This window comes from Cygnus atratus, chromosome 2 (genome assembly GCF_013377495.2).
Source record: "Cygnus atratus isolate AKBS03 ecotype Queensland, Australia chromosome 2, CAtr_DNAZoo_HiC_assembly, whole genome shotgun sequence".
Taxonomy (NCBI): Eukaryota; Metazoa; Chordata; class Aves; order Anseriformes; family Anatidae; genus Cygnus; species Cygnus atratus.
Genome location: NC_066363.1, coordinates 3,350,918 through 3,374,948, shown reverse-complemented (window position 1 = coordinate 3,374,948; position 24,031 = coordinate 3,350,918). Strand labels below are relative to the sequence as shown.

General features: G+C 44.5%; 1 protein-coding gene across 1 annotated transcript; it reads right to left on the bottom strand.

Annotated features, from left to right (window-relative positions):
- Positions 1-943: 943 nt before the first annotated feature.
- SEC22C (SEC22 homolog C, vesicle trafficking protein) lies at positions 944-22,370 on the bottom strand. Its single transcript, XM_035554405.2, has 8 exons — positions 22,293-22,370; positions 17,447-17,541; positions 16,662-16,871; positions 14,136-14,299; positions 12,081-12,263; positions 7,047-7,165; positions 6,347-6,412; positions 944-4,583 (listed from the first exon to the last, which is right to left on the bottom strand). Exons 3-8 carry the CDS (start codon positions 16,841-16,843, stop codon positions 4,383-4,385), a joined length of 915 nt encoding a protein of 304 aa, XP_035410298.1. The 5' UTR covers positions 16,844-16,871; positions 17,447-17,541; positions 22,293-22,370; the 3' UTR covers positions 944-4,382.
- Positions 22,371-24,031: the final 1,661 nt, after the last annotated feature.

The window sequence follows — 24,031 nt, the reverse complement described above, 5'->3', positions numbered from 1 at the left end:
CAGCACCGCAACCATCTCAAACCCACTGCTGACACTGCAGTGCCTTAAGCCAGGGGAGGTTCGGGTTGGAAATGAGGAGACATTTCTGCTCAGAAAGAGCAGTCAGGCGTTGGGACGGGTTGCCCAGGGAGGTGGTGGTGTCACCGTCCCTGGGGGTGTTCAAGGAGAGGTTGGACGTGGTGCTTGGGGACATGGTTTAGTGGTGACATTGGTGGCAGGACCAGATGAGCTTGGAGGTCCCTTCCAACCTTAATGGTTCTGTGATTCTGGGATTTGGTGCACAAGCCTGATTTCTTCCAGCTTTATCAGATCCTTTGGTGTCTGATTAGGCAGATTCCAAAAGCCATTCGTCCCTCTGTGAGGAATGGCCCTGCCGTGTCCAGTGGGGATGCTGGACTCAGTCGTGCATTCCAGCAAAGCCTGATGAGGTTGTGTTTCAAAGGTGGCTGAAACTGGGAAAAATAAAAGTAAAGTCCACAAGGGAAGGGGTAAGGACCGATTGGTAGGGATACCTACTAGGCCTAGTTCAATTAACTGACTAGGCTACAAAAAAATCTAACAGCAATCTGCAAAATCCCCACCTCCCTCTGCCAAGCAGCTGGAAAAGGACCTACAGGTAACATCAGACTTCACATAATTCAATGCTCCAAAATGCAAGTTTTGCAGGAAAAGCCTCTCTAACATGGTCTCAAAGTAAAAAGCAAGATTGCTGAAGCTACAGAGACTATATCATAGTCTGCTGCCTGGAAAAGCAAGTCTCTATATACATTTTTATAGCCATTTTATGCGGCTCAGTCAGTTATTTTTGAAATATTTCGGACACTGCCACATGAAACACTGATGCATATGAAGCATATGAAAATGAAATAGTTCATCTACCTTGTGTCCAGTGTACCCAGCTATTTCCAAACTACAAATGAAGATATAAATGAAGGCAACCATTACAAAAAAAGCCATTTATTAGGTATGTACATATATACATATACATGCAAAATGATTTTATACACATTTACACAGGTTCAATTATTAATACAGTGCAAAAATGTCTAAAAAGGTACCAGCCCACCTTCTATAAACTCAACAGGTCTTTGGGAGAAGAAAAAAACACAGAAAATAAACAGTTTCATAAAGTGACTATGCACTGCGAATCTTTTAAATTAATGAAGTTTATTCTTCGCCAATTTCCTTGTGCTATGCTGCTGGGTGAGGAAAAGAATTTCCAAGGGACTTACCTTGAAAACTGACAGAGTTAAGGAGATACAAGTCAAACTACATTAAACAGTTTGAAGTCGAACAAAAAGGGATGGATTCCTGTTTGGGGATTTGATTCAACACCACCATAATCCCACGTTATGAGTTAGATTTCATGTACTCAAACTGCAAGTCATTCTTTTTTATTAAATCTTAAAGCACTGAGATCGATGTAAGCTATTCTATTCCTCTTGCTGTTTCACTGGACAAAAAGTTTAATTGTATAAATACCACAGATACAGAAGCCATTCTAAATAACAACACAAAATAAAAACTGGTTCAAACAATGCTTGCTCTTCCTCGCTCCCCAATCACAATCCAAAACCACAAAGTGCACAGATACCAATGCACGCAGATTAATCCACACCGACTCCTTAGCACAGGTTGCACATATTACAGAAAAGAAAAGGTTGCAAAGGGATGAAGCAAACAGCAAACCGGAGCTTTGTCCGTGAGCAGAAGAGACCTCGTTGCATCCTCTGCCTAATCCACAAAGCCAAAAAAATTACATGAAGGCAGAATTGTACCAACGGAGTTTGTTGAACAAAGCATTCTCAGGAAAAAAGAAAGCATTGAACAAAAGCTGATTTTAATCTTTATCAACTCCAATGATGTTAATTACACGAGCTATTTAAACACCTTGCTGTACCGCTCGCATTGCGGAGCTGCTGCTCACATCACCTGGCACAGAGAGGTGTTTGCTTTAGGATAAAGCAGTCGGATGCTCGGGAAGCATCAGGACCATTACGCTTTCTTCCCATCAGCTAAATAAAAGGCTGAGGAACACAAAGCGCATCGTGGTTCACTGGCCCCCTGCTGTCAATGCTCTGTGTGCCTGAAGCTATGGCAGACCGGCTTTCTGCAAGCCCGCGGAGAACCAGTAAAGCTCTTTAGGATTCTCTCATCTGTAGGAGGCTGAAAGGGTGGGGATGGGGAGTTGGATGGCACCGCTGCGGTCCCTTTTTCCAGCTTTTGTAGGACAAAGTGCCTCATCCTTTCTCCAGGGGATGAGATTCCCGTGATAAGCCATGGGCTGATTACACCCCAGGTAACCCAGCATCCTTATCAAAGGGTTAGTTTCCAGTAAGAGACTTCTCAGGTTGTTTTTAAGTATTTTTTTGTAGGGGGGTTGTTTGTGCATTTAGTTTTGTTGTTTTGTTTTTTCTTACTTGTAACCCAACGTCACGGCTTAATTTCCTGCAGCCTCCAATCACACAGAAAGAGAACCTTGACAAGTAAAACGGGGACTGAACTGTACGGAAACTTAAAGCTCGACAGCACTCAAACTCCCATATCTGTGGGGTCATCTGGGTGCCTTAACGAGAATGGTCGAGTCCTGGCTTCATTCATCCACCTACCGCCAGTTTTGTGCCAGAGTGAATGACAGGCAATCCATTTTAATCCACTCCCCTAGAACGGAATAGCATTACCTTGTGGCACAGAGCTCTAGCTGTTTTCATAACTGGCTGGCTAAAACATTCCTCCATCACTTCCACTAGGCTATTCCTCACGGTTTAAAGGACCTCACTGCATAATTGTTACAGTAAGTGAGCTAGCATGAGGTGGAAGAGAAATGCCTCTATTTTATTACTGGAAAAAGCTCTGGAACCAAGTCTCTGGATGTCCTAGAAACTGTTCAGGTTATAACGGGCTGCAGGTTGCTGTCAGATGCATCCCAAAAGTGCTTCCAAGGTACAGCGCCACGTGTTTCTACTCTAGCAGTCCACTGAAACTTGCAACATTTGTATCTTGAGATTTCAGGAAAATGTACCGAGATGCAAGGAAATAATTTTGTTAAGCATTTCTGCAAACTCAGAAAGAACTCTGCATCGTGTTAAGCTCTTTGCAACCACTAGAGGTAGAGACTACGCAAGCGAAAAATAAGTCTTTGGTGAGAGACTGTTGGTGAAGGAAATGGGGTCACCAGAAAAAATAAAAAAATAAAGAAATCTAGGACCTTACTGGGACAATAACACACCTACAGTTCCCTACATCATCTCAGTTTGAGTCTTTACAATCCTTCAGGGACAGCTGCATCAAAATGCTATGCATTTTTTCAACACAGGCAGCCTGAAGTATTCGTATACGTGCTAAAATGCCCATATGCACCTCGGTATATCACTTACAAGAATACCCAGTGCAGCAGAGGTTAAGAAACTCAGCTCCTAAGTACCATATTCAAAAGTGCACACTCATAAATTCTTCTTAGGGTAAGAACTCAACACCATTAACTAAAGGTGTTTTATATAATAAAGAGAACCTGCTCTTGCTCTCCATTACTGGAGGTGGCTTTCCACTCACCTGCTATTCGTTTTTCTAAAGGTGAAGGAGTCAGTGGCCTGTCGTAAGTAGGCTTGGGAGATTTATTATCTGTACAGACCAAGCAAACACGGAACTGCCCTTACAGTAACAGTGACCTTAACCGGGGAAATAAAGGCCACCTGAGCTGAAAGGTCACTAATATCCCCTTGGTTTATTTTATGCTGCCCCAAGCATATTTGTAATTAACCAACAAGCACGTACTTAACTAAAATGCGCTGTATAGCCAGGAAATATTTAAAACCTGTACGGTTTTTAAAGCAGCCACAGCCTTTTCCTTTCATTGAAAACCCAGAAAAAATATCCTGAACCTCATCCTAACATTTTTTTTCCCATTGATAATGAACTCACCTAACTACGGCAAACTACTCCTTTACTTACACTTACCAAGAGTCTACAGCCAGAAGTGTTACCCACCACTTTACAATACAATTTTAGTCTTTTCAGAAGCATTTCCACGCCAAGACATCGACCTGCCAAACTGTTACAGAGCCAGTAAGACAAATGGCAAAATGCTGCCTAGGTGGTAGCAGTCAAGGAGTAAGAGCCTGTTTTAAGGTGAACCTCCATCCGCTGACGACACCTAACAAAATCTACCATGCACAATCACCACATGCCATGTTGAATACAGCCAAATTCTTCACTGTGTGTTTGACATTACTACAGGATCCTACTTCGTTTCAGGTTGCTTTGAGACACCCTCCTCGCAATAACCACTGTCACAAATCTTTAAAAATACTCCAAGCTATTTTTGCCCGTTTTAATACAAAAAAATGAGCTGTAAAAACAGAATAGCAAACCCAAAGTCTTTTTCATACTCCATAGTCAGGCTGTTTCTCCATGAGTTGCCTTGTCAGTATCTGGTAGGAAGACAGAGATGCCACTCCTATGTGAAAGGCTATTTGCCAGACGTTCCGTAATCCGTACAAGTAAACGTTGCATAAACAGACAGAGAAAAAGAGTATAAATGTCTTCACTTTCCTCGTCGAGCTGTAGAATAGGTACAAGTAACACTACAAAAGGACCAGAGAGAAATCATTAGCATTAAAGTACATATATACAAGACGAGTTATACATATATACAGGCAAGCTGGGGACTGCTGGCACATCCATGCCTCTCAGACGTGCCTACCACTGCTGTGACCACTGAGAAGCTCAAAGCTTTCCTCCTACTCCCATACTGAAAGGTCCTCTGAGAACAGCAGCCTCAGTCCAGAACCTGCTGGCTAAGTGTAGGCAGGAAACGAAGCCTGTCAGCACACTCGGAGTCCCTCCTGCCCACCTCAGCCTGGACAAAAAGGAGTCTAAAGTTTGAGCCAGTTTTCAAAACCCACCTGTGATTCTTGCAAGGCAAAGGCTCAGAGGCAGGAAACAAGCAAACCCCAAACTGCTGCTGCTGGATTTGCTCTTGGGGTAAGTAAAGGACTTCGTTCTCTAGACTTGACTTGGCAGCAAGAGCATCATTTCTGCTAACATGGGGCTCAGAGGTGTTTTGGGGCTTTTTGTATTTTTAAACTCGAAACCAGCTGGAACCCACTTACTAAGCAAGTGTGAAGAGCAACAAGCCTTACAGGAGAGAACTAAAAACTTCACAAATTGCTGGCACAAGAGCTACTTTTTCTAAGTCAGGCAGTAACAGATCAGGCTTTCTCACTTAAGGTCACAGCTTCCAACTGTGCCGATGACACAAGTAGATACCATGAAGTAGAAAGCACTTCACATTTGAGCTCAATTTATGCTCAAGCATTTTGTGGAGATGACTGCTACAGATCAAAAGGATAAGAAAGAACACTTTTTTTTTTTTAAGCTTCTTTAGCTTCAGGTGCTAACTGGAATAAAGCAGGACAGAGCCTTTCTGTGTGACGACCGACCTGCATTCAGTTTTCAGATCCTGATTTTTATCTCCATTTTAAAGCTCTGCCATAAGCCGAGGTGTAAGAAGGCTGAAAGACACTCAATTGTCTATTACGATACGACAAATAGCATCGTTGCAAGTTTTAAATATTACAGATAAAGAGAAGCCTTCAGATAGCTATCCCCAAATTTGGTTGGCCAAAGGCAACAGCACTAAAACACATTGTATTATACTTCGTCAATTAGCATCCTAACTATAGCAGCTTCCTGTGACAACAGGCAAAAAACGGAAGATTTTGCAAACAACGTATTTCCCTGAAACCTCAAGGTTGTGGACCACTGTTTTAGGCATTTAAGAAACCTTTCAGAAAGAACCTGTTTGGAGCATACATTATTTTCCTCGTTCAAACTCTTCTGCGTAAGGAGGTCAGAGAAAATAATCCATTAGAAAAAAGACAATCTAAGGAAGTTGGGAACTGTATTTGTCTCAAAAATTTTGACTAAAAATATCAAATATTTGACTTAAAAATAACTTTTCACGTAAATTACAAGACTTTCAGTGGTGGTGTTATTCTATACGTGCTTTGTCTTTCACGGTGGGTATGCTACAAAAGCCCATCACTAGGTCAGAAAGACAACATGTCAATCACTTTGGGAAGAAAGGCATCTTTGGGCCAGCACTTATTTATCACACTCAGCTCCATTTGGCATGCCACAGCATGGAAACACTGAAAAAGGCTGCAACTCCAATTGGACAAGGTCAATTTGTGCTCTTAATTATATTTGTGCCACTTCACTGGAGCACTTCTGTGGAATCGACTAGATCGGATGCTAAAAAACAAGTTGTTCCTTTGCTTAGCTGAAAATGGTTCTGTATTGTAACTCATAATATCAAAACTCAGAAAGCATTAAGTTAACGTACCTGAAAAACACAGGCTAGAAAAGGTAGAAAAAAAGCTATCACATTTCCAATTACTTCATGGTCCTCCTGTTTGGATAAAACAACAAACAAGGAATTACATCAACTATTTTTTTTTTTTTTTAGCAAGTACTACTTGATATTTTGGAATACTATACTTCATCAAGTACCCTTCATCCTAGTTTATGTTAAGTGACTGGAACAGTATCAAACAGCAGCAAGATCAATACCATTCAACAAGATACCAAGAACTGAGGCTTAGGTGACAATAAATAACTAAATAATTATTATTATAACCAGATAAATAAAACTGTGAGACCCTGCAAGATCAGGACACTTTTTTCCCCTTTTTAAAGTTGTTTGCAGTTACGTATTTAACGAAAATTACACAGAAGCATTTAGAACAAAATACAAGAAAGAAAATAATAATAATAATATATCCAGCCAGCCTAGCAAGAGTAAAGTATTTCTCCAAATTTCAGTGTCACCAGGAAGAAGTAAAATGCAATATGCTGGAATATACAACAAAACACATGGGTTCTAGCAGGTGAGCAATCAGAACTGTACAATTCCTGGACAAACAAAAGCTTTTTGTGGAGAGACGTACGGTCTGCTATGAAGCAGAAAAGCCACCCCTGATCTGGCTACAGCAACAACTCTCTTCCTTCATACCATTTTCAGGTTTCAACCCAACCAGGATTACCTGAAATGAATGCTCTGCTAGGTGAACTCCTCGAATGAGATTCAAAGCCCCACACATGATGTTCAGAACAAGGGACAGGATCCCCAGGGGAGTCACACGTTGCATTCTGTAAGTAGGGACTTAAATAAAAAAATAAAAAGAACAAAAAAAGAGAATGAAAAGAGAGCCGTTAGTGAAAGTCAGCACTACTACTTGGAACATTTCAACATAAAGCAACTCAAATCAGCTTATCTGGATTTTCCAAACCTTTCATGCTTGCTCCAGAGAAGACCAATTATGAATACAAACACATTTGTCGTTGCATTACACTGCTCAATTTCTTGGACATCTAAAAATATACAACAGCTCTGGAGTACCTTTTAAACAGGTTAAGTAATAGAATTTGTTCTTGAACTATTTAGCATTGATTTCTTCTTTTGTGCTGCATATAGGTATTTTTCAACTGTTTATTACAGTAGATTAACATAACTGACCATTTTTCACGGGTCAGTAGAAAAATCAAAGGCTTTAAGCACTCAAAGGGATGGTAAAAACCTTAGATTTTTGGCACACGTAAGAGCAAGAGACCAATTTGTTTCTTCCTCAACTGGTAGCCACGCATTTCTCTCCACGGACAGTTTGAGGATTTAGCACTGGGAAATTCAGTTTCACCTGCACCATTTCCATACCACACTTGGTGCCCTAATTAAGCCGTTGCCAGAATGTAATATGAAACTGTTCAAACCAAGGACTTAGATGCCCTGCTGCAGGAATATTTATTGGGGCGGTTCTCAAGATGACACCACCTGGTCTCGTCAGTGCCAGTCTTCAAGGGAGACTGACAAATCACAATCAAAACTGGGGCCTACGGACTGGATTCTGAAGTTTTTGGCCTTTGAGACACATTTTACAGCCCGCTACAGTTTCTTTCATCCCCTTTCTGCCCACATCTCAGAGGTAGGGAACTACCCGTCTCACCTCCTCCACTACTAGCACTTGCTCAAACACCCACACACCGTTTCTTCAGGACAACCTAACTGATACATACCTAAGGTCAAAACAATTATTATTGCTTTGTATTTAACTTTGGAATTTGCCACTTCTAATTAAGGGTTGGGTTGTCCAAAAGCTCGCCTGTTTTTCAACCTAGCTACACTAGCTAGCGCAACAATAGATACTGCACCTCGATCCTCACCTACATTTATTTCTTGCCATATTCTATCCGTGGCTCACCACAAATAGAACACTTTCAGCCTACCAATAATAAGGGCAATTTGCACCTCAGGCATCAAATCCAGGTCCTCTCCTGCGCCAACATCCAGAAGATACGGGACAGAATGGATGAGCCCTCACGAGGTCTCCCCAGTCTCAAGATGTTCCGTGCCCTGACCAGCTGTAGCAAGCTCTTGACCAGGAGATAAATTATGCAAGACAGAGATCAACTCTGGTTTTGCTTCAGTGCGAGGTGAAATACCCGTACCTGCTTGAGCGCTGCACTACTGCATGGCTTAAAAAGGAAAACACTTGTGTCTCCTCCTTTAAGAGAGATTTTGATAGATGGATGTGAAAAAGCTTGGTGCCAAATTACTATAGGGATATAAATCCTCTTTTATAAATGTCTGTGTAATTAATTTCTCTGGCACGCATTCATACCTCCATAATTTCATCCCGAAAGCTGCTGCAAAGGGAACTGTATTAATCTCATTTGCAATATGTCACATTATTTAGTATTACTGTGTATTATTGTCACACACATACACACATTTTCATGTAAATAAATGGTGCAAGAAACCCGATCATTTAAAGGCAACTTTACTTTTCTGCTATACAGGGAAATTTAAAATCCAAGCAACACACTGAACAGAAGCTGTACCAACATGTTTGTTTTTATACTGACTGCGGCATTCAGTTTCCTATTATTTTTGATAAATTAAATAATGTTGCAGCTATCTACTTCTCTCTCATGGAAATTTCCTGATGAAGACTGCCATTTCTTCTTCCTGAATTGCTAAGATTTGCTTTAGAGGCAGGCTGCGTCTCTCAAACAAAAAGAAATCAACAAGTACAAGTGCCGTTCACTGTACAGGATCCTGCAAACTACACGCATCAAGAGCTTCCAGACCCCAGTGAAGAACAAGGGGGAATGTATTGCTTCTGCAGGCTGAAGACAAAAGCATGAAATATTATTTAAAAGTGACATTTTTGCCCACTAGGATAAAAAGAATTGCTATCACAGATGCAGGGGAGATTACAGTATCTAGTTGCTCAGGGCTCACAGTGTGTGAAAACTGATCTTTAAATTGCTTGCTGTGGAGCTTTGTTTCTGCTGGATCTTTCTGAGGTTTAATCCACAAACTGCAATTGCACAGAGCAAGAGAAACGGGTACTGCTAGGACAAGATTATTACAATTCTGTGTGCAGATTCAATCACGTTTTCATAAAAACACTTTAATACAGGAATTGCTTATTACATTAAATAAGAGAACGAGAGACCATAAGCTCTGTTAGTCCAGGATAACACAGTTTTGCACACACACACACAATTAAATGCTAACTGGGATTCAAACTGATCTGACTGTTCAACAGAAAAGTCAGGCACTTCAGAGTACAAGAACCGTGCAGAGGTATTCTGGGCACCGTGGATTAGCTAGTACCCAGGAAAAATGTATCTGCAGGCTTCAACAGGTATAGAACAAATCTGTGAAAACACACTTGAACAACGAAGATGAGGAAATTTATAAAAGATTTTCTGAGCAGAAGCCTCTGGCTATTTAACTGGCTGACATCAGTGCCAGTGCCATACTCCATTCTGTCTCTTCAAGGGTTTGACAATGACTCACATACACAAAGCTCCAGATAAAGACAGCACCGGGAGTGAAAAGATGAAATCAGATTCAAGCACTTTAAAAATAAAATACAAGCAACTGAAAAACAGAGATGTAAGAAGAGGTTACCAAATCTTCAAAAAACATCTTGAAAAGGACTCTGAAGTGCTCCCCGTGTGCCTACAAAAGACTAAGAACATTCATCAAGGGGAGCACAATGCTGCATAACTTAATAGCGTGCTTCCTAGACAAATAGTACAAGTTGTTCTTCCACTTCTTACAGCCAGTTCTGATGAGAAAACTCTCCCTCTGCGCAGAAAGCTACTTCCATTTCACTTTTCTTTTACATACACACCCCACTGCCTTCCAAAGCTTCACCAGCTAGCCTAGATTGAGGCACAAGGTTAAGCTTTTGCAACAAAGGCTGAGGCTGTGCAGACATTAATCAAGGATACAGTGTTAGTGTCTTTCTAGGAAGAATTGGGCTGGATTTAGTTAACAAATGGAGTAATAAAAGGAAGAGAGAATGAAAAAAAAGGAAAAAAGTCTTGTTTCTATATATACACTGACGAGGACAAAACTAGCCTGGATTTTCAGACTCCTTTCACACTACAATGAGGAAGAGGCAGGGGATGTGATTGCACAGCTGAACAGACCGGAGCGGGTTACAGCCACGTGAGGAGACTGATGTTTTGATCAGTCCAGGATTTCTTGTCAGCACAGAATGCAGACGTGATTAAATTCTGCTCTCCTGCAAGCACTTCAGCATATGCTCAGTAAGACTCCTGTATTGCAGAGCTGCAATATAAATAACATTAACAAGGCAACAGACACTGTGCACACGGCTAAACTTAGAGCAGCTAAGTGGGATTCAGCAGCTCGGTGGTGATGAGAGGAGAGAAGAATAAACCAGGAAAGCTGACGGAAACAGATGACCATAAACACAGCCGTTTATAAAGATGGAACAATTTGTATGAGTATTTGGGTTAGAACAGAGAGGGGAAAAAAAAGCCAGAAACACAAGCCAGATGGAAAATAAAAGAAAGCAATTAGGAAGATGAGGCAAACTGAAAACATATTTCTGATCTGTAGACACAGACTAGCTAGCAAATGTTCACTGGCGCTGAAACTGTTCACACTAGTGCAAAGAATTTCTAAGCCCTGCCACACCATGAAAATATTTAGCCTCCAAGCACGGTTTGGAGGCACACTTACAAATCTGACTTGTAAATCAAACGTTTTCTTTTCTATTTTTAATTCTTCCTGGTCACTGATCCTTTTCATTTTACCTTAAAATACCTTTGTCAAATTAGATTCCAGCTCATCTATCAGAAACATTAAGACCAAGCAAATAGAATTTAATTTTGTTAATGCTTCATAAGCCAAGAGCAACAAAAGAAGAAATACAACCAAGAAAGTACCCCAGCTGCATTTCAACTGCAATGCTGATAGGATTAAAATCATTTTATTTTGCAAAGGAAGTAGGCAGGACTTTGACTACGCAACTGAAACACAAACAAGAAGACACCAACTTCAGAGAAAATTAGGTAGAGGGTAACACTTTTGAAAGCGTTTAAAGTGTTTTAAGTGTTTAAAAATGTCAGCTTTTGTTAGAGAAAGTTCCCTGGCCAAGCCTCTATGCATTGTTTGTACAGACATATCATCTTCCAGAATTTTAGTCAAAGGCACTACATTTTAAAGAACGGGGTAAAAGCAGAAAGTGCAGGTGGGAGAAAACCCAAGATGGATAGTCCGAGAGTTCTGCCCTCAGCTCAAACACATTCTTCTGATCTTTTCTTTCCTCGGGGCTGAAGTAACTCAACGAGTCTGTAATTACATATCTTCTATCTGAGTCTGCAACAGCCGGTGAAATACTGGAGCTGCTTCTGCCAAATCAAATTTAACAATCAGCAACTTTAAAAGCAGGATACTTTCACGTGCAAAATGCCAAGCCCGGTTATAACTGATTGCCCATGTGGAGCAGCTTATCTAAAACTGGGGAAAAAAAAGCACTGCCCTGAATACTTAACGTATACCTGCTACAATCCAAAGCCCACACGCTCTTCGATATGGCAGAAAGGCAAGAAAGGCAGTCTTTTCTCCCAGGTTTCGTTCACATCACCCCTATTTCTCAGTGCACAAGGAGCAACTGCTGCTATATGCTTTCATATATGCTTTGCTGTCCTTTGCAGTTAGGTTCAGGAAGTCTACTGTCACCTGTGCAACTTACCAACCTCCACATGAACTTCTGCGTGCCCACCGTTAGCCATCCCGTTCATCAGCTCCGCGTCCTCCAGCTTCAGCTCAACCGGGGGCTGGAACTTCAGCTCCTCCTCAACCTTCTCCCAGTTGACCTTCGCTTGAGAGCCGCTCGCACAGTTAAAATGCCATTTCACTTTCTGAATGACGTTATCTGAAACGTTACAAAAACACACTTCAATTAGCTCTGCAGAATTTTAGGTCACTATTCATCAAATCACTCCATTCTTTTCTTTTTGGATTTTTTTTTTAATTACTTCCCTCATTTCTTTTCTTACTAGTTCCAGGTGTAAAAGTTCACTGTGGGTTAGCAAACAAAAGTACCTTCCCTAGGGATTTTATATCACACTTAATCCCTTCAGGATGCTCTAAATAACCCATCGCAACATCCTGCCTGCTAGTAGACTGAAAACAAACTTTCATATTTAGGGTAGATGTAACATATTTTAAATTACCCATGAACTCCATGAGGCCTGAATGAAGCAAATCCATTTCATGTTTTAATAATGCCAAGGATTAGGGATTTTTCAGCACAGAGAAACTAATTCAACCCGTATTTGCGTTGTGAAACAATTCTGAGTGGCAGAGGCAATTGCAGTGACTCCTCCAAATTGTGAGCCACAGATTTAGGTACAGATAAACCTGCACCATCACTCACACTTTACATTTAAAACCACTCATAAGCAAGTCCCTTTTCACAAATGTGGCTGCAGGTTTGACAGGAGTTACCACAGCACTGAGACAAAGCTGAGAATGTGTCTGAGGAAGAACTGCCCACACACCCAGAGCTGAAGGACCAAGCCGTGGATACTGCTGCTTCCTATTTAACTGTGCAAAGACATGGGCAAATTTCAAATGCTTTGGCAAATAAAATTCAGTTAACATTAATTCTGCTAAGACATCCTGTAATTAAAATCCAGCTCCTTAAAATACTGCTATGCTAGAAGACTTGCATAGATTGACCACAGCTACTGCTGGTTATGATACATATGGAATAGCTCAAGTGTGAGTTTAGAGACCACACAGGACCTGGATGTTGTGCTAGAATACACGGAGCCATAAGCATTCATCACAGAAAAATCCTATATTTTACTTCAAGTTAGCTTGCTATAATGAGCTGTAACTACCAGGCAAAAGGTTAAGATCTGACATATCAAGTGCATCTTAGATCCAAACACAAGAAAATCATGCAGCATTAGGTAGACTCAGTAATAAAATACAGTACGACGTTAAAAATGAGAAAAATGCATTTTCTTTTAAAAGGAGCATTATGGAATTAAAAGAGGCTAAAAATTCTTAACCGAGTTAAAAAAAAGGAATAATTTGGATCTCAGCATAAAATTACACCTGGAATGTACCCAGAAAACAAACCCCCCAAACATAAGATGGCTGTATAATGCGCTTTCCTTGGGGATTTCTCAATCTTTTAAGCACGGGCTTAACGATATTACAGAAATCTGGGTAGAAATTTGCTAACCTACTCCGGTCTCTTATCCTTTCCCAAAATAGAGTTTCTCGCTGCAAGGGAAACATGTTTTTCAGAGGTGTGAGGTTCAGCAGAGCATCTGCTGCTTAGCAAAAAAAAAAAAAAACAACATTTATATCAGGTTAAAAAAGAAACACTAGGCATGATTATGAAGTACTATGTGAATCTAAGTCGTGCCAGAAGTAAATCTGTCCCTAATAATCTATTTTGTTTCCCTTTTTCCTTGTACCCATCTGTCTCCACCTGTCAGATTTCTTTTTAATTAAGTTATAAACTGTTCGAGATGTGGATTTCTTTTTCTTCTGCGCTTGTTTATTAACCACCGCAACGTTTTGCTCATCTGTTACAGGGGCTCTCAGGAACTGGAGGAACAATAATCTAATAGTTTAATGCAGTTACGAGATTCTCCCCTCCTCCTACACAAGCAGGCAAAGGCACAAACACACAGGGTCATTTTTACGATCAGGCTTTAGCCAGGAGACATTACTCAACAAAAAAGTATCAGACAAGAAATTCTTATTAGAGAACAGAGCTACAAACCAAATTCCAGAAAAGCATATGGTCTGGAAGCTAAACTGATGCTCGTTGTATCATAGGAAGCAGCAAATTCCCACTGAAGCTCTTCCAGGAAGCAAAACGCCATGATGGTTGAGTAATTGCTGGAACAGATCGCCATGCAGGCAATATCCCCAGAAGAAAGGAAACTGAAATATATGTAAAAAGAAAAAAAGCATTATCGACATAAAAAGGTAGAAGGGTCATGCTGAACGTGAGAAGTAAACTGTGCTTTCTGTCGAAACAAAATGTACAGACTGCACTGACTGGAAGAGCAGACTAAAAAAATGTGTCGGTCCTGCAGCCCCTGCCAATCCATCACTCGCTACAACTCCTTCGGCAGGCCCGAGCATACTGAAGAACAAAACACCAATATGTTTTAAATTGCAACATCAGTAAAACCGAGGGCATTACTTTCCCAGACTGGCCTTAAATCAGGCTAATAACAAAAGAGGGGGCCAGAAAACAGCAGAGGGAAGGAGATTTGCAAAGAAAGCACAGTGGCGTTCCACGAGCAGGAACAAGACAGCTTTTCACAGGAAGCAGGCAGAGGTATTCCTCGTGCCCCTCGACCGCCATGACTTTGTATTAACAGCAAGAGGTACGGGTCAACTTGCACAAAACCAAGGACGCTTTTACTGCCACATCATCTACAGCAAAGTCAGATGATTTTGCATCAGAGACAGCATAATAAAAATTCTCATCTGAAAGGGTCCCTCTAACAAGAAAGCCGTATTTATACAGAGGTTTTTGCCCACAGATGCCCCAAAACCTACTAGGAAACTTAACGGGTTTCATCAGACCGAACTATAGGGGTGTACTTAAGGATGAGAGCACTCGCTCCAGTCTAGACTTCACTAAGTAAGTCAGGGAACCTAGCTCACAGTGTAGAGCTAAACCTCCGCAACCCCCACCACAATCACACGCTCATAATTACCTTTAAAGAATGAGGAAATCTTTTCTTACAGGCTAGCAATTTGTTAGCAGTATTTCAGTATAAAGACTACATTCTGAAGCTGAACAGTTACACTTTCTGTATTTTCTCTCTTCTGCTGTTTCACCTTGCTTCTCCCAAGCACCAGGTGACAAGAGAAGAGGAAATGGCCTTAAGTTGCACCAGGGGAGGTTTAGGTTGGATATTAGGAAAAGCTTCTTCACTGAAAGGGTTGTTAGGCATCGGAACAGGCTGCTCAGGGAAGTGGTTGAGTCACCATCCCAGGAGGTGTTCAAAAGACGTGCAGATGTAGAGCTTAAGGACAGGGTTCAGTGGTGGACGTGGCAGTGCTAGGTTAACGGTTGGACCAGATGATCTTAGAGGGCTTTTCCAACCTAAATGGTTCTGCGGCTCTATGGTTCCGTATTTCATCCCTCTCACAGGGAAATATTTGTGGTTTCTATTTTATCACAATTCTATTTATTCATTATACTATGTACTTGGGATTTATGGCTCTGATGAGCTCCGTGACTGCCTAATTAGTCTGCGTGTTCCCTAAATTCCCTTTGTCCCCAGCTCGCAGCTGAGAATCAACACCATGCCTGTGTAAAACTACTTTTTCCCATTTGCCAATTATTTATAGCCTTTTTGCCACGGATCTTTTTGCACTCTCCTCATTTCAGAGCCAGACACGTAACTACTTTTTGTAGAGACTAAAGATTAAAAGCAGCAGAACACATTACTATTAGAGGGCGAAAGTTCAATGTGAAGAAGGAATTAAAATGCTAATCTCTGCTGTCCCAATTCATTCGGTGCAAGTTTATAGATCTTATTTCTCCAATCACTCCCCCCAAAAACGGATACTTACAGTTCTAGCTCAGGGTCACTCTAAGTTCTCTTACATTTGCTAACCAGGAATGCAGTCACAAGCTAAACCTCATTTTTAAAACTAAAATGGACTGAATAGGAAATAAAATGCTCCTCTCTGAAAGGAGCCTTAATTTCTTATTAAAAAAGACTAGCAGATCCTTTTCCAGAAAATAAAAGCAGAGATTTAGCATCCATATAGTTACAGGCCACTGTCAAGAGGGAGTCAGGGCAGTTCTGTGCAGGCCAGAATAAGAACTGCAGGAGCCCTGGGGGTTTCAGATCACCCACTGAGAAGGCATCAGGACGATCTGACTGTCACTGAAGAAAGGTGTTTAGGCTCCTTTTTAGGCAGAACTATTTAATTCCTAGGCACTCAGACTCAGAAGATATTTGGAGAAGTGCCACCTACTCCAATTGCCACTACTAACAAGCATTGCCCATCGAGCTGAATGCATTTGCTACAAAAAATAACAACTGAGATGAGCAATTCTTAACGGATGTTTACCTAAACTGAGCAGGGGCGGTGAGGCTCTGGCGCTGACAAAAAAAAGTTTCAAAATACGGCTAGGGTTTACAAATCTATGATAGGATTTCCTGTGGGAGCTAGGCACCGTAGGGTACCCCTAATCCTTGAAGTTGTACCAATCCCCAGAACAACCACCTAAAGAATTCAAGGCAGAAAGCAACCAACAGAAGCAGTGACTTACTGGATGCTAAGGTCACGTCCTTTTGCCGTGCCTCGACTTGGATACTGGGCCAGAATCGAGGACAACGCCTTTAATCTTCTCCTGCATTCCAGGAAGTCCTGGTCGAAATGAAAATCTGTGGAGGCTGAGAGGGGAAGCCCGTCCCTCACCCGCACCACGCAGGCAAAGAAGATCATGGACATTCTCCGCTGGAGTACTCATGAGGACAACCTGAAAACGAAATGTGGCATTAGGTTAAGGATCCATTAACGGACGCCACCGCAGTTATTTACCAGCCACTACACAAGCCCAAAACATCTCAAGGTAAGAGCTTATTCACCACTGCTACTGACCAACCCCCCGTGTACCACCGCTGCCACTGCAAGGCAGACAAACCAGCCCCAAGGATCAGAGCTGCGTCCCTCTGCTGCCTCTCTCAGACAAAAAAGTGAGGCTGGGGATCTGACATGGAACTACCTGTCTGAAAAATTTCACTATTTTTCCTCCTTCTGCTTTACCTTAGTACCAGAAATGCTGAGTAAGCTTCCTACAAGTATTTATGGAAAGCAGCTCACTCCCACGGACACTCTGCAGCCTCGTTAAGTCTCCAGTTGCATTAGCGTTGCAGATCAGGCCCGATTTTCCAGTGTAACACAGAAATAGATTTTTAAAAAATGGCTATAGCCCATCAGGCTCTTTTTACAGAAGCAATTATGGCTAAATATAGAATAAATGTTGCTCTCTCTCGACGTCTTACTCTTTAGCAGGTCACCATCTCCCACAAAAAAGTTATTACGGGGATTTACCTGGTACATTCACATCACACAAGAGATCTGTCCTTCGGACATACCACGAGTAGTCAGCACCAGATGTTAGAGGACTAACACAGCTCCAGTCGTCTCTGAAAGATAACCATAATGAGCAGTTTAGATAACTCACTAATGACCCTCAGCTGCACCAATATGTAAAACCTGCCTGCAGTGGGTGAACGTAACCCAAGGAGTATTTTGCCCCAAGGAAAACAAACGATTCATTTTCTTCACCCAGACATCGATTGCTAGATGCACTCAGATCACCTACTAAGAAATGATATGCAAAGTATTTCTGCTGCCCCAATCACCGCCTTTAAAGCGCTGTAAAACAACAGCTCCAACTCAGCAGACAGGCAGTGATTACCACAAACTGTGGAGGGGGGGGGGGGAAAAAAAAAACAGCATTTACTCTGCTTCAGGCAAACTACATAAACGAAGCATTAGACAAAACAAACCACTGTGAAGTCAAACTTTTGATAGAGGGTTGCTGTAAGCAGCCCCGTACCAAAAATCACTGCCAATGCTCCAAGTTTGTTTAAAACGTGTCTCGCTGTCAAGTGGTTTCGCTATCTAAGAAGGTAAGAGAGCAAAGGCCCCTCCAGTTCGGCCGTTCATCATCTCCCTCGCCTGTAGAGCTTGTCGGATGTCTAACAGGAGCTGAGCTCTCACCACGAGGTGCATCAAGAGGGTGTCAGTTCTGCTCCACGGGAATCATTTCCACATAACTTGCAAAAACTTAGCAATTTTAGACCAGAATCCCTTTGTCAAAGGTGGCTGGCGTTAGCCAGCACGTTAAAGCAACAAACACTCGTCCGGGGAACAGACAGAAAGCATAACGAGTCCCTTCCTTAAAAAGCAAATTAAAGCTATTTATCTATTTATATATCTATCGAATGTTCTCATTCACCTTTCACAAACAACCAGAAGACGACCAGGAAAACGGAAACATATTTAGAAAACAAAGACATTTGCTCTAACATATCTAGCCTACAAAATTACTCAACTCACCGTGCCACTAACAAGAGTTTAAGATAAAAAATGTACAAGTATGCCCCTCACTACGGACATCACCGCCTGCAGTTAGCTGCATGGAAAGGCACACAACTCCCCAGGGTGTACAAACCTTCGTGCTTCAGGGCTAAAGGCTCTCATCGAGCATCAGCACACCCCTCAGAGGGGCTCTGTGCTCTCCTGGGAGAGATCCGGTATCAGTCCCCACCAGGAGACTTCCAAACCGAATGCCAGACTGAGCCGGTGCCCCTTCCTAGGAGAGTAGGGCGCTAGAACGTCCTGCCAGGGCTGTGTTCATGCCAAAAGGCTGTGTTTATTTATGGCTTTAAATCCGTGTGTTTTTACCTTCGATGTCTAAGGAAAGGAGGCTTACACAGTCAAGCTGTAAGCGCACGTGGGCCACGTATTAGAACGGTGGGACGTGCCTTTTAGTTTGGTGAAAACAGGCAAATGCACGGAACAGGAGGGCCACACACAGCCCCAGCAGACAGCAAGGTGATGCGGTGACTCAAACCTCCAGACGTCTGCGAGCGGGTGAGCACAACCCCAGGGCAAATCACCCGGGGACGCGTTCACCGATCTGCTTCTCGCCGAGCTCCGTTTGCGCAGGCTCAGGGCGTGTTTGCACAGCTACCGCCCCGCTCCCCAACAGAGCAAAAAGGGAGTAGGGCGGTAGCTGTGCAAACGTTAAAAAAAAAAAAAAAAAGAGGTTTTCAGCGATTCAGGGGTTTATTTGAAGTGTAGCGTAGATATAGCTGAAAGAGGTGAGAGACGCAGGAGAAAGCAAAACCTAAAAATAATTTAATGCAGCTGCTTCACCTGTCTTCTCATCACCAACAGCTGCCACTCAGACTCGCCCAACTCTCCTCTCCTCTCCAATTCCCCCAGCACGCCTGCTCTGGCACAGCACCACAACCACCTTTTATTTCTTTTTCACCACAGCCTCTTGTTGCTCGCACACCGGAGGTGTTCTGTGCCCACGGCAACAAAACAGTTGCTAACACACCTCAAATATTTAACTACTCGCAAGCAGTTTTGCCACACCGCCTGTAAGGGAACGCACAGAATCGTGGCATCAGCTGGGCTGGAGAAGACCTCCAAGACCTCCAAGATCACCGAGTCCCACCACTAAACCCATCCCAACGCTTGCCCGCCCTCTCCGTGAAGAAAATGCTGTCACAACTTACCAGACCGAGCAAGGTATGAGCATAACCAAGGAAATCTGATCCTGCTCTTGAAGCCTGACCTACCCTTTCCTCCTCTGGCCTCCCTGTCTGCGTGTGACTCGCTGCCCAAAGTATCTGCAACGGCCTTTACGTGGCAGGCCTTTGAACTCAGGTCCCGAACTCTGACAACATCCTCGTGTCTTTTGATTAATTACACATCAAAACTTCCGCTAATTCCAATTAGTAACCCCCTGTCAAGCCCAGCGATTTTACTGGCACGGAGCAGCCGGAACTTGGCAAAAAACGTTTATGTGATAGCTTTAGAAGAAGAGGTTGTAATTTATGATTGAAGGCTCGTTATTCTCACTCCGTGAAGCACCTGCACTCCCCACACTTCAGGAGAAAAACGATTAGCATGAGACTCCCCCAAGCAGTACGTATTCACCAGCCTCTCAACAACCAAGGCTCTTCAGGCTACTGCCACAGCAGGCATCTAACCGAAGTCACCCGAAACGCAGTTCCTCCATCCCTCCATCCTCACGGAGCAGCTAACTCTCCCCAGTGACTGCCTAGGGGTTATTAAGGCCGCCTGAGCCAGCCCGCTGACGCTTCTGCACCATTCCCCAAGCTCCTCCGGAGAAGATCGGACCCAATTCGCAAGCAGCACGCTTCTACAAACCCTCAACTCCTGCCTCAACTTCTCTGCTTGCAAGCAAGGCTCTGAGAGCAAATGCAAACCCCTAAGTAGGCGAGGGAAGGGATTGCTTTTAAAACGCTGCTCTTTAAGAAGTTATTTGAACCAACCACCAAAAGGAGGAGTTTCCTTCTCAGAATGGCACAGCACTAGCAGGGCACACCTCGCTACCAGCTCCTCTCTCGAGCATTCATTCTCTCTCCCTGGTCAGAATTTCCCCTTTCCCTAAGGGCAGCACGCAGGCCAGGTTCAAACCTAACACCATGCAACCGTTTTGTCAAGATCTGATCTTACTACAGAAAGCTTTAGTGGACGTTACCATAACCCAAGAGGCTCCCGAAGCAGTCTGAAAAGTTGTTTTTGTACTCGATGGCTCGATATGTGGTAGTAACCTATTGCACCAAGCGCCCCTTTCCTCAGCCCGGTCAGATTCAGAGGGAGTCGCAGGCAGCTAGAGGTGTGATGACAGAATGTGAAAGGGATTCAAATTCTCTCAGTCAAACATGAAACATCGAAAGGAGCTGCAGCTCCATGTTGATTTGAGCCTCACCCAATAGGAAAAAAAAAAAAAAGGAACTGAGAAATGGTTTAGAAGGGAGTATGAAAGCCATTTACTACTAATTTTCAGGATCACAAGGTGGATTTTCTCCTTTTCTCACATATATAGAGGCAAAACTGAAATCCAGTCAAATTTCTCATATTTTAAGACTGCAGTACATATTTCTCTCTACGTCCCTTCTGTCCCTCACCGCTCACACCAGTGCTGTCCAGCTTCCTGAAATCACAGGCCTGCAGTGCAATGAGCACCACATTCAGAGTAAACTTCTCCAGATTCAGCAGTGAACAAGTAACCACCTGAAAGCACAGCATCGCAACTTTTAAAACGCCATTTGTAAATATCAAGAGCCTAAAGGCCACTAAGAAGCCCCCAGGCTTTGTAGTTATCACCGAAGGGAAGTTCAGAGCCTTCCAGCTCCAACCTCTTGCTCAGACACAGGGCTATCAATATCACAAATACCGCGTGTCGCACGGAGCTCAAAGCCCAACGTTCAGCTCCCCCCGCCCCAGCAGGGCCACCCCGAGCTGCTGCCCAGCCCCACGTCCACCTTTGGGAGATCCCCAAGGAGCTGGAGCCAGCGCTCCAGGTGCAGACCCAGTGGTGCTGAGAGGAGAGGAAGGGTCCTGCTGGGGACACTTGGCCTTGTGCGGCCCAGGACACCGCTGGCCTTCCTCGGAGCGAGCGCACTTGGTGCCCACCCAGAACATACACACCCAGCCCTCAACAACTCCAAGTCTCCCAAAACCCCATCTCTGTACTTCCAGCAGCTCACAAGCCTTCAGACCCTTTCCCACCCCACTCCATTCACCACGTTATGTGTGTCCAGCTCATCTCCTCCCCCTCATTAGGGGCCCCCAGGGCCCCCCCAGGCATCCTTCCTCACACCCTTCCAGCACCCCACACACCTGAAAGCCACCCCCCTACCAGGACCCTCCCATACTGACAAGCCCCCCCACACACCCCTCAAGTACCCCCACACCCCCAAACCTCCCCCACCCACACCTCCCCCCAGCCCACCTCAAGCCTTCCTCAGCGCCCCAAGCTCCCTCCCCTCACATCCATCCCTCCACAACCCCAAACCTCACTTCCCTCCCAAGCAACCCCCCAAACCCCAGATCTCCCTCACCTCCCCCTCTACCCTCCCAGAACCACACCCCCCCCCCCCCCCAAAAAACCTCACTTTCCCCCCACAGCCCCCTCGCCCACCCCCAAAACCCCCTCAGGGCCCCCTCGGCGCCCCCCCCAAACCCCACACCCACACCACAGCCCCTCCCATATACCCTCCCCATCGCCCCCTCACGCTCCCCAACTCCCGCGGGCACCCTCAAAACCCCTCCCCGGGGCCCAGCAGGGGATGAAGAAGAGGAGGAGGATGAGGAGGAGGAGCAGGGCCCCGCGGCCGCCGCTCACCTTCCCCCGGCCGCCCCGCTCCTTTCCGCCCACAGAGGCGGCGGCCAGAGCGGCCGCGGCGCGGGGCACGACGGGAGCGGGGAGGCCGCTGGGCGCCGCGCGGAGGGGGGGGGGGCGCGGGAGGACCGGGGCTCAGGGGGGGCGGGCTCGCAGCCTGTGGGGGTTGACTTGGCGGCCCTGCAGTGCCCCTCCTCAGCGTGGGGAGAGATGTGAGGGGAAAGCGGTTACGAAAGCACGTTGATTGCACAGCGAGCAGTGAGAAATGAAGCTAAGCACACCTTCATAGAATCATCGAATCACAGAATCATTAGGGTTGGAAAAGCCCTCCAAGATCGTCTGGTCCAACCACCCCCCTGCCACCAATGTCACCACTAAACCATGTCCCCAAGCACCACGTCCAACCTCTCCTTGAACACCCCCAGGGGTGGTGACGCCACCACCTCCCTGGGAAACCTGTCCCAATGCCTGACTGCTCTTTCTGAGCAGAAATGTCTCCTCATGTCCAACCTGAACCTCCCCTGGTGCAACTCGAGGCCACTCCCTCTTGTCCTAGAACTTAGTCAGCTTTATGGAATTGGACTGATTCTTTCTTTCTTTATTTATTTATTTAATTTATTTCTTATTTTGTCATTTTAAGTTCAGTAAAGAAATGCTACACACAATGTCTATACTGGCCATTGAGTGTTCTCCCTGTTCTCCCTGGATCTCTGACGAGCAGCTGAGGTGCCCAGCTCACTTGCTGTGGTGGCTTCACCCTGCTGGGCAGGAGAACTCCACCACAACTGCTCTCACTCCCCCTCCTCAACAGAACCAGGGGAGAAAATACGATGAAAATGGCTCATGGGTTGAGATAAAGTCAGGAAGTTCCCTCACCACTTACTATCACAGGCAAAATGCTCAGCATAGGGAGGTTAGTGTAATTTATTGCCTGTTACTAACAGGCTAAAGCAGTGAGCACTAAAGGCAAACCAAAAACACCTTCCCCCATCCACCCTCTTCTACCCAAGCTGCGCAGGGGAACAGGGAATGGAGGTCAGTCCCTGACGCTTCATCTCTGCTGCTCCTTCACGGTCACTCTCTGCCCCTGCTCTGCTGTGGGACCCCCGGGCTGCAGGGGGACAGCCTGCTCCACCAGGGGCCTCTCCACAGGCCGCAGGGGAATTGTGCTGCGTGCCTGGAGCACCTCCTGCCCTCCTGCTGCCCTCACCTTGGGGGCTGCAGGGCTGCTTCTCTCCCATTTCTCACCCCTCTCTCCCAGCTGCTGTAGCATAGCAGGTTTTCCTCTTAACTCTGCTCTCCCAGAGGCCCAACCAGCACCACTCATGGCTCGGCTCTGGCCAGCAGCAGGTCCCTTTTGGAGCCAGTTGGAGCTAGCTCTGATCTGCCATGGGGCAACTGCTGGGCTCTGCTCACAGAGGTGAACCCCTACAGCCCCCCACTACCAAAACCTTGCCACATAAAGCCAAAACACTTGGACACCAAGTCAAAAACGAAGCAGTGTTACCAGGCTCTTCTGGAAGGTGTTGATGAAAGTAAAACTTAAGCCCTCTAGCTTAGTTCTTGCACTGGTACTTCAAGATGAAGTCTGCACTACAGTACATCCTAGGTGACAAATGGATTTTCCTTTTCAATTAGCAGCCACTGCAGAAGATGAAGTGGGAACATTGCATAGGAAAGCAGATTACCTCCTTCCTTCTGATGGTGCCATGTACATAAAAAAGTCCAGAAGCATCAGGAGT

Bases quoted from the DNA above. Each gene is read 5' to 3' on its own strand.
- SEC22C (XM_035554405.2), bottom strand. From the start codon at position 16,843: ATGTCCATGATCTTCTTTGCCTGCGTGGTGCGGGTGAGGGACGGGCTT. The intron at 14,300-16,661 runs GTAAGTCACTGC...CATATATTTCAG, and splicing joins GGACGTGACCTTAGCATCCA to TTTCCTTTCTTCTGGGGATA. The intron at 6,413-7,046 runs GTAATCCTGGTT...TTATCCAAACAG, and splicing joins TAGCAGAGCATTCATTTCAG to GAGGACCATGAAGTAATTGG.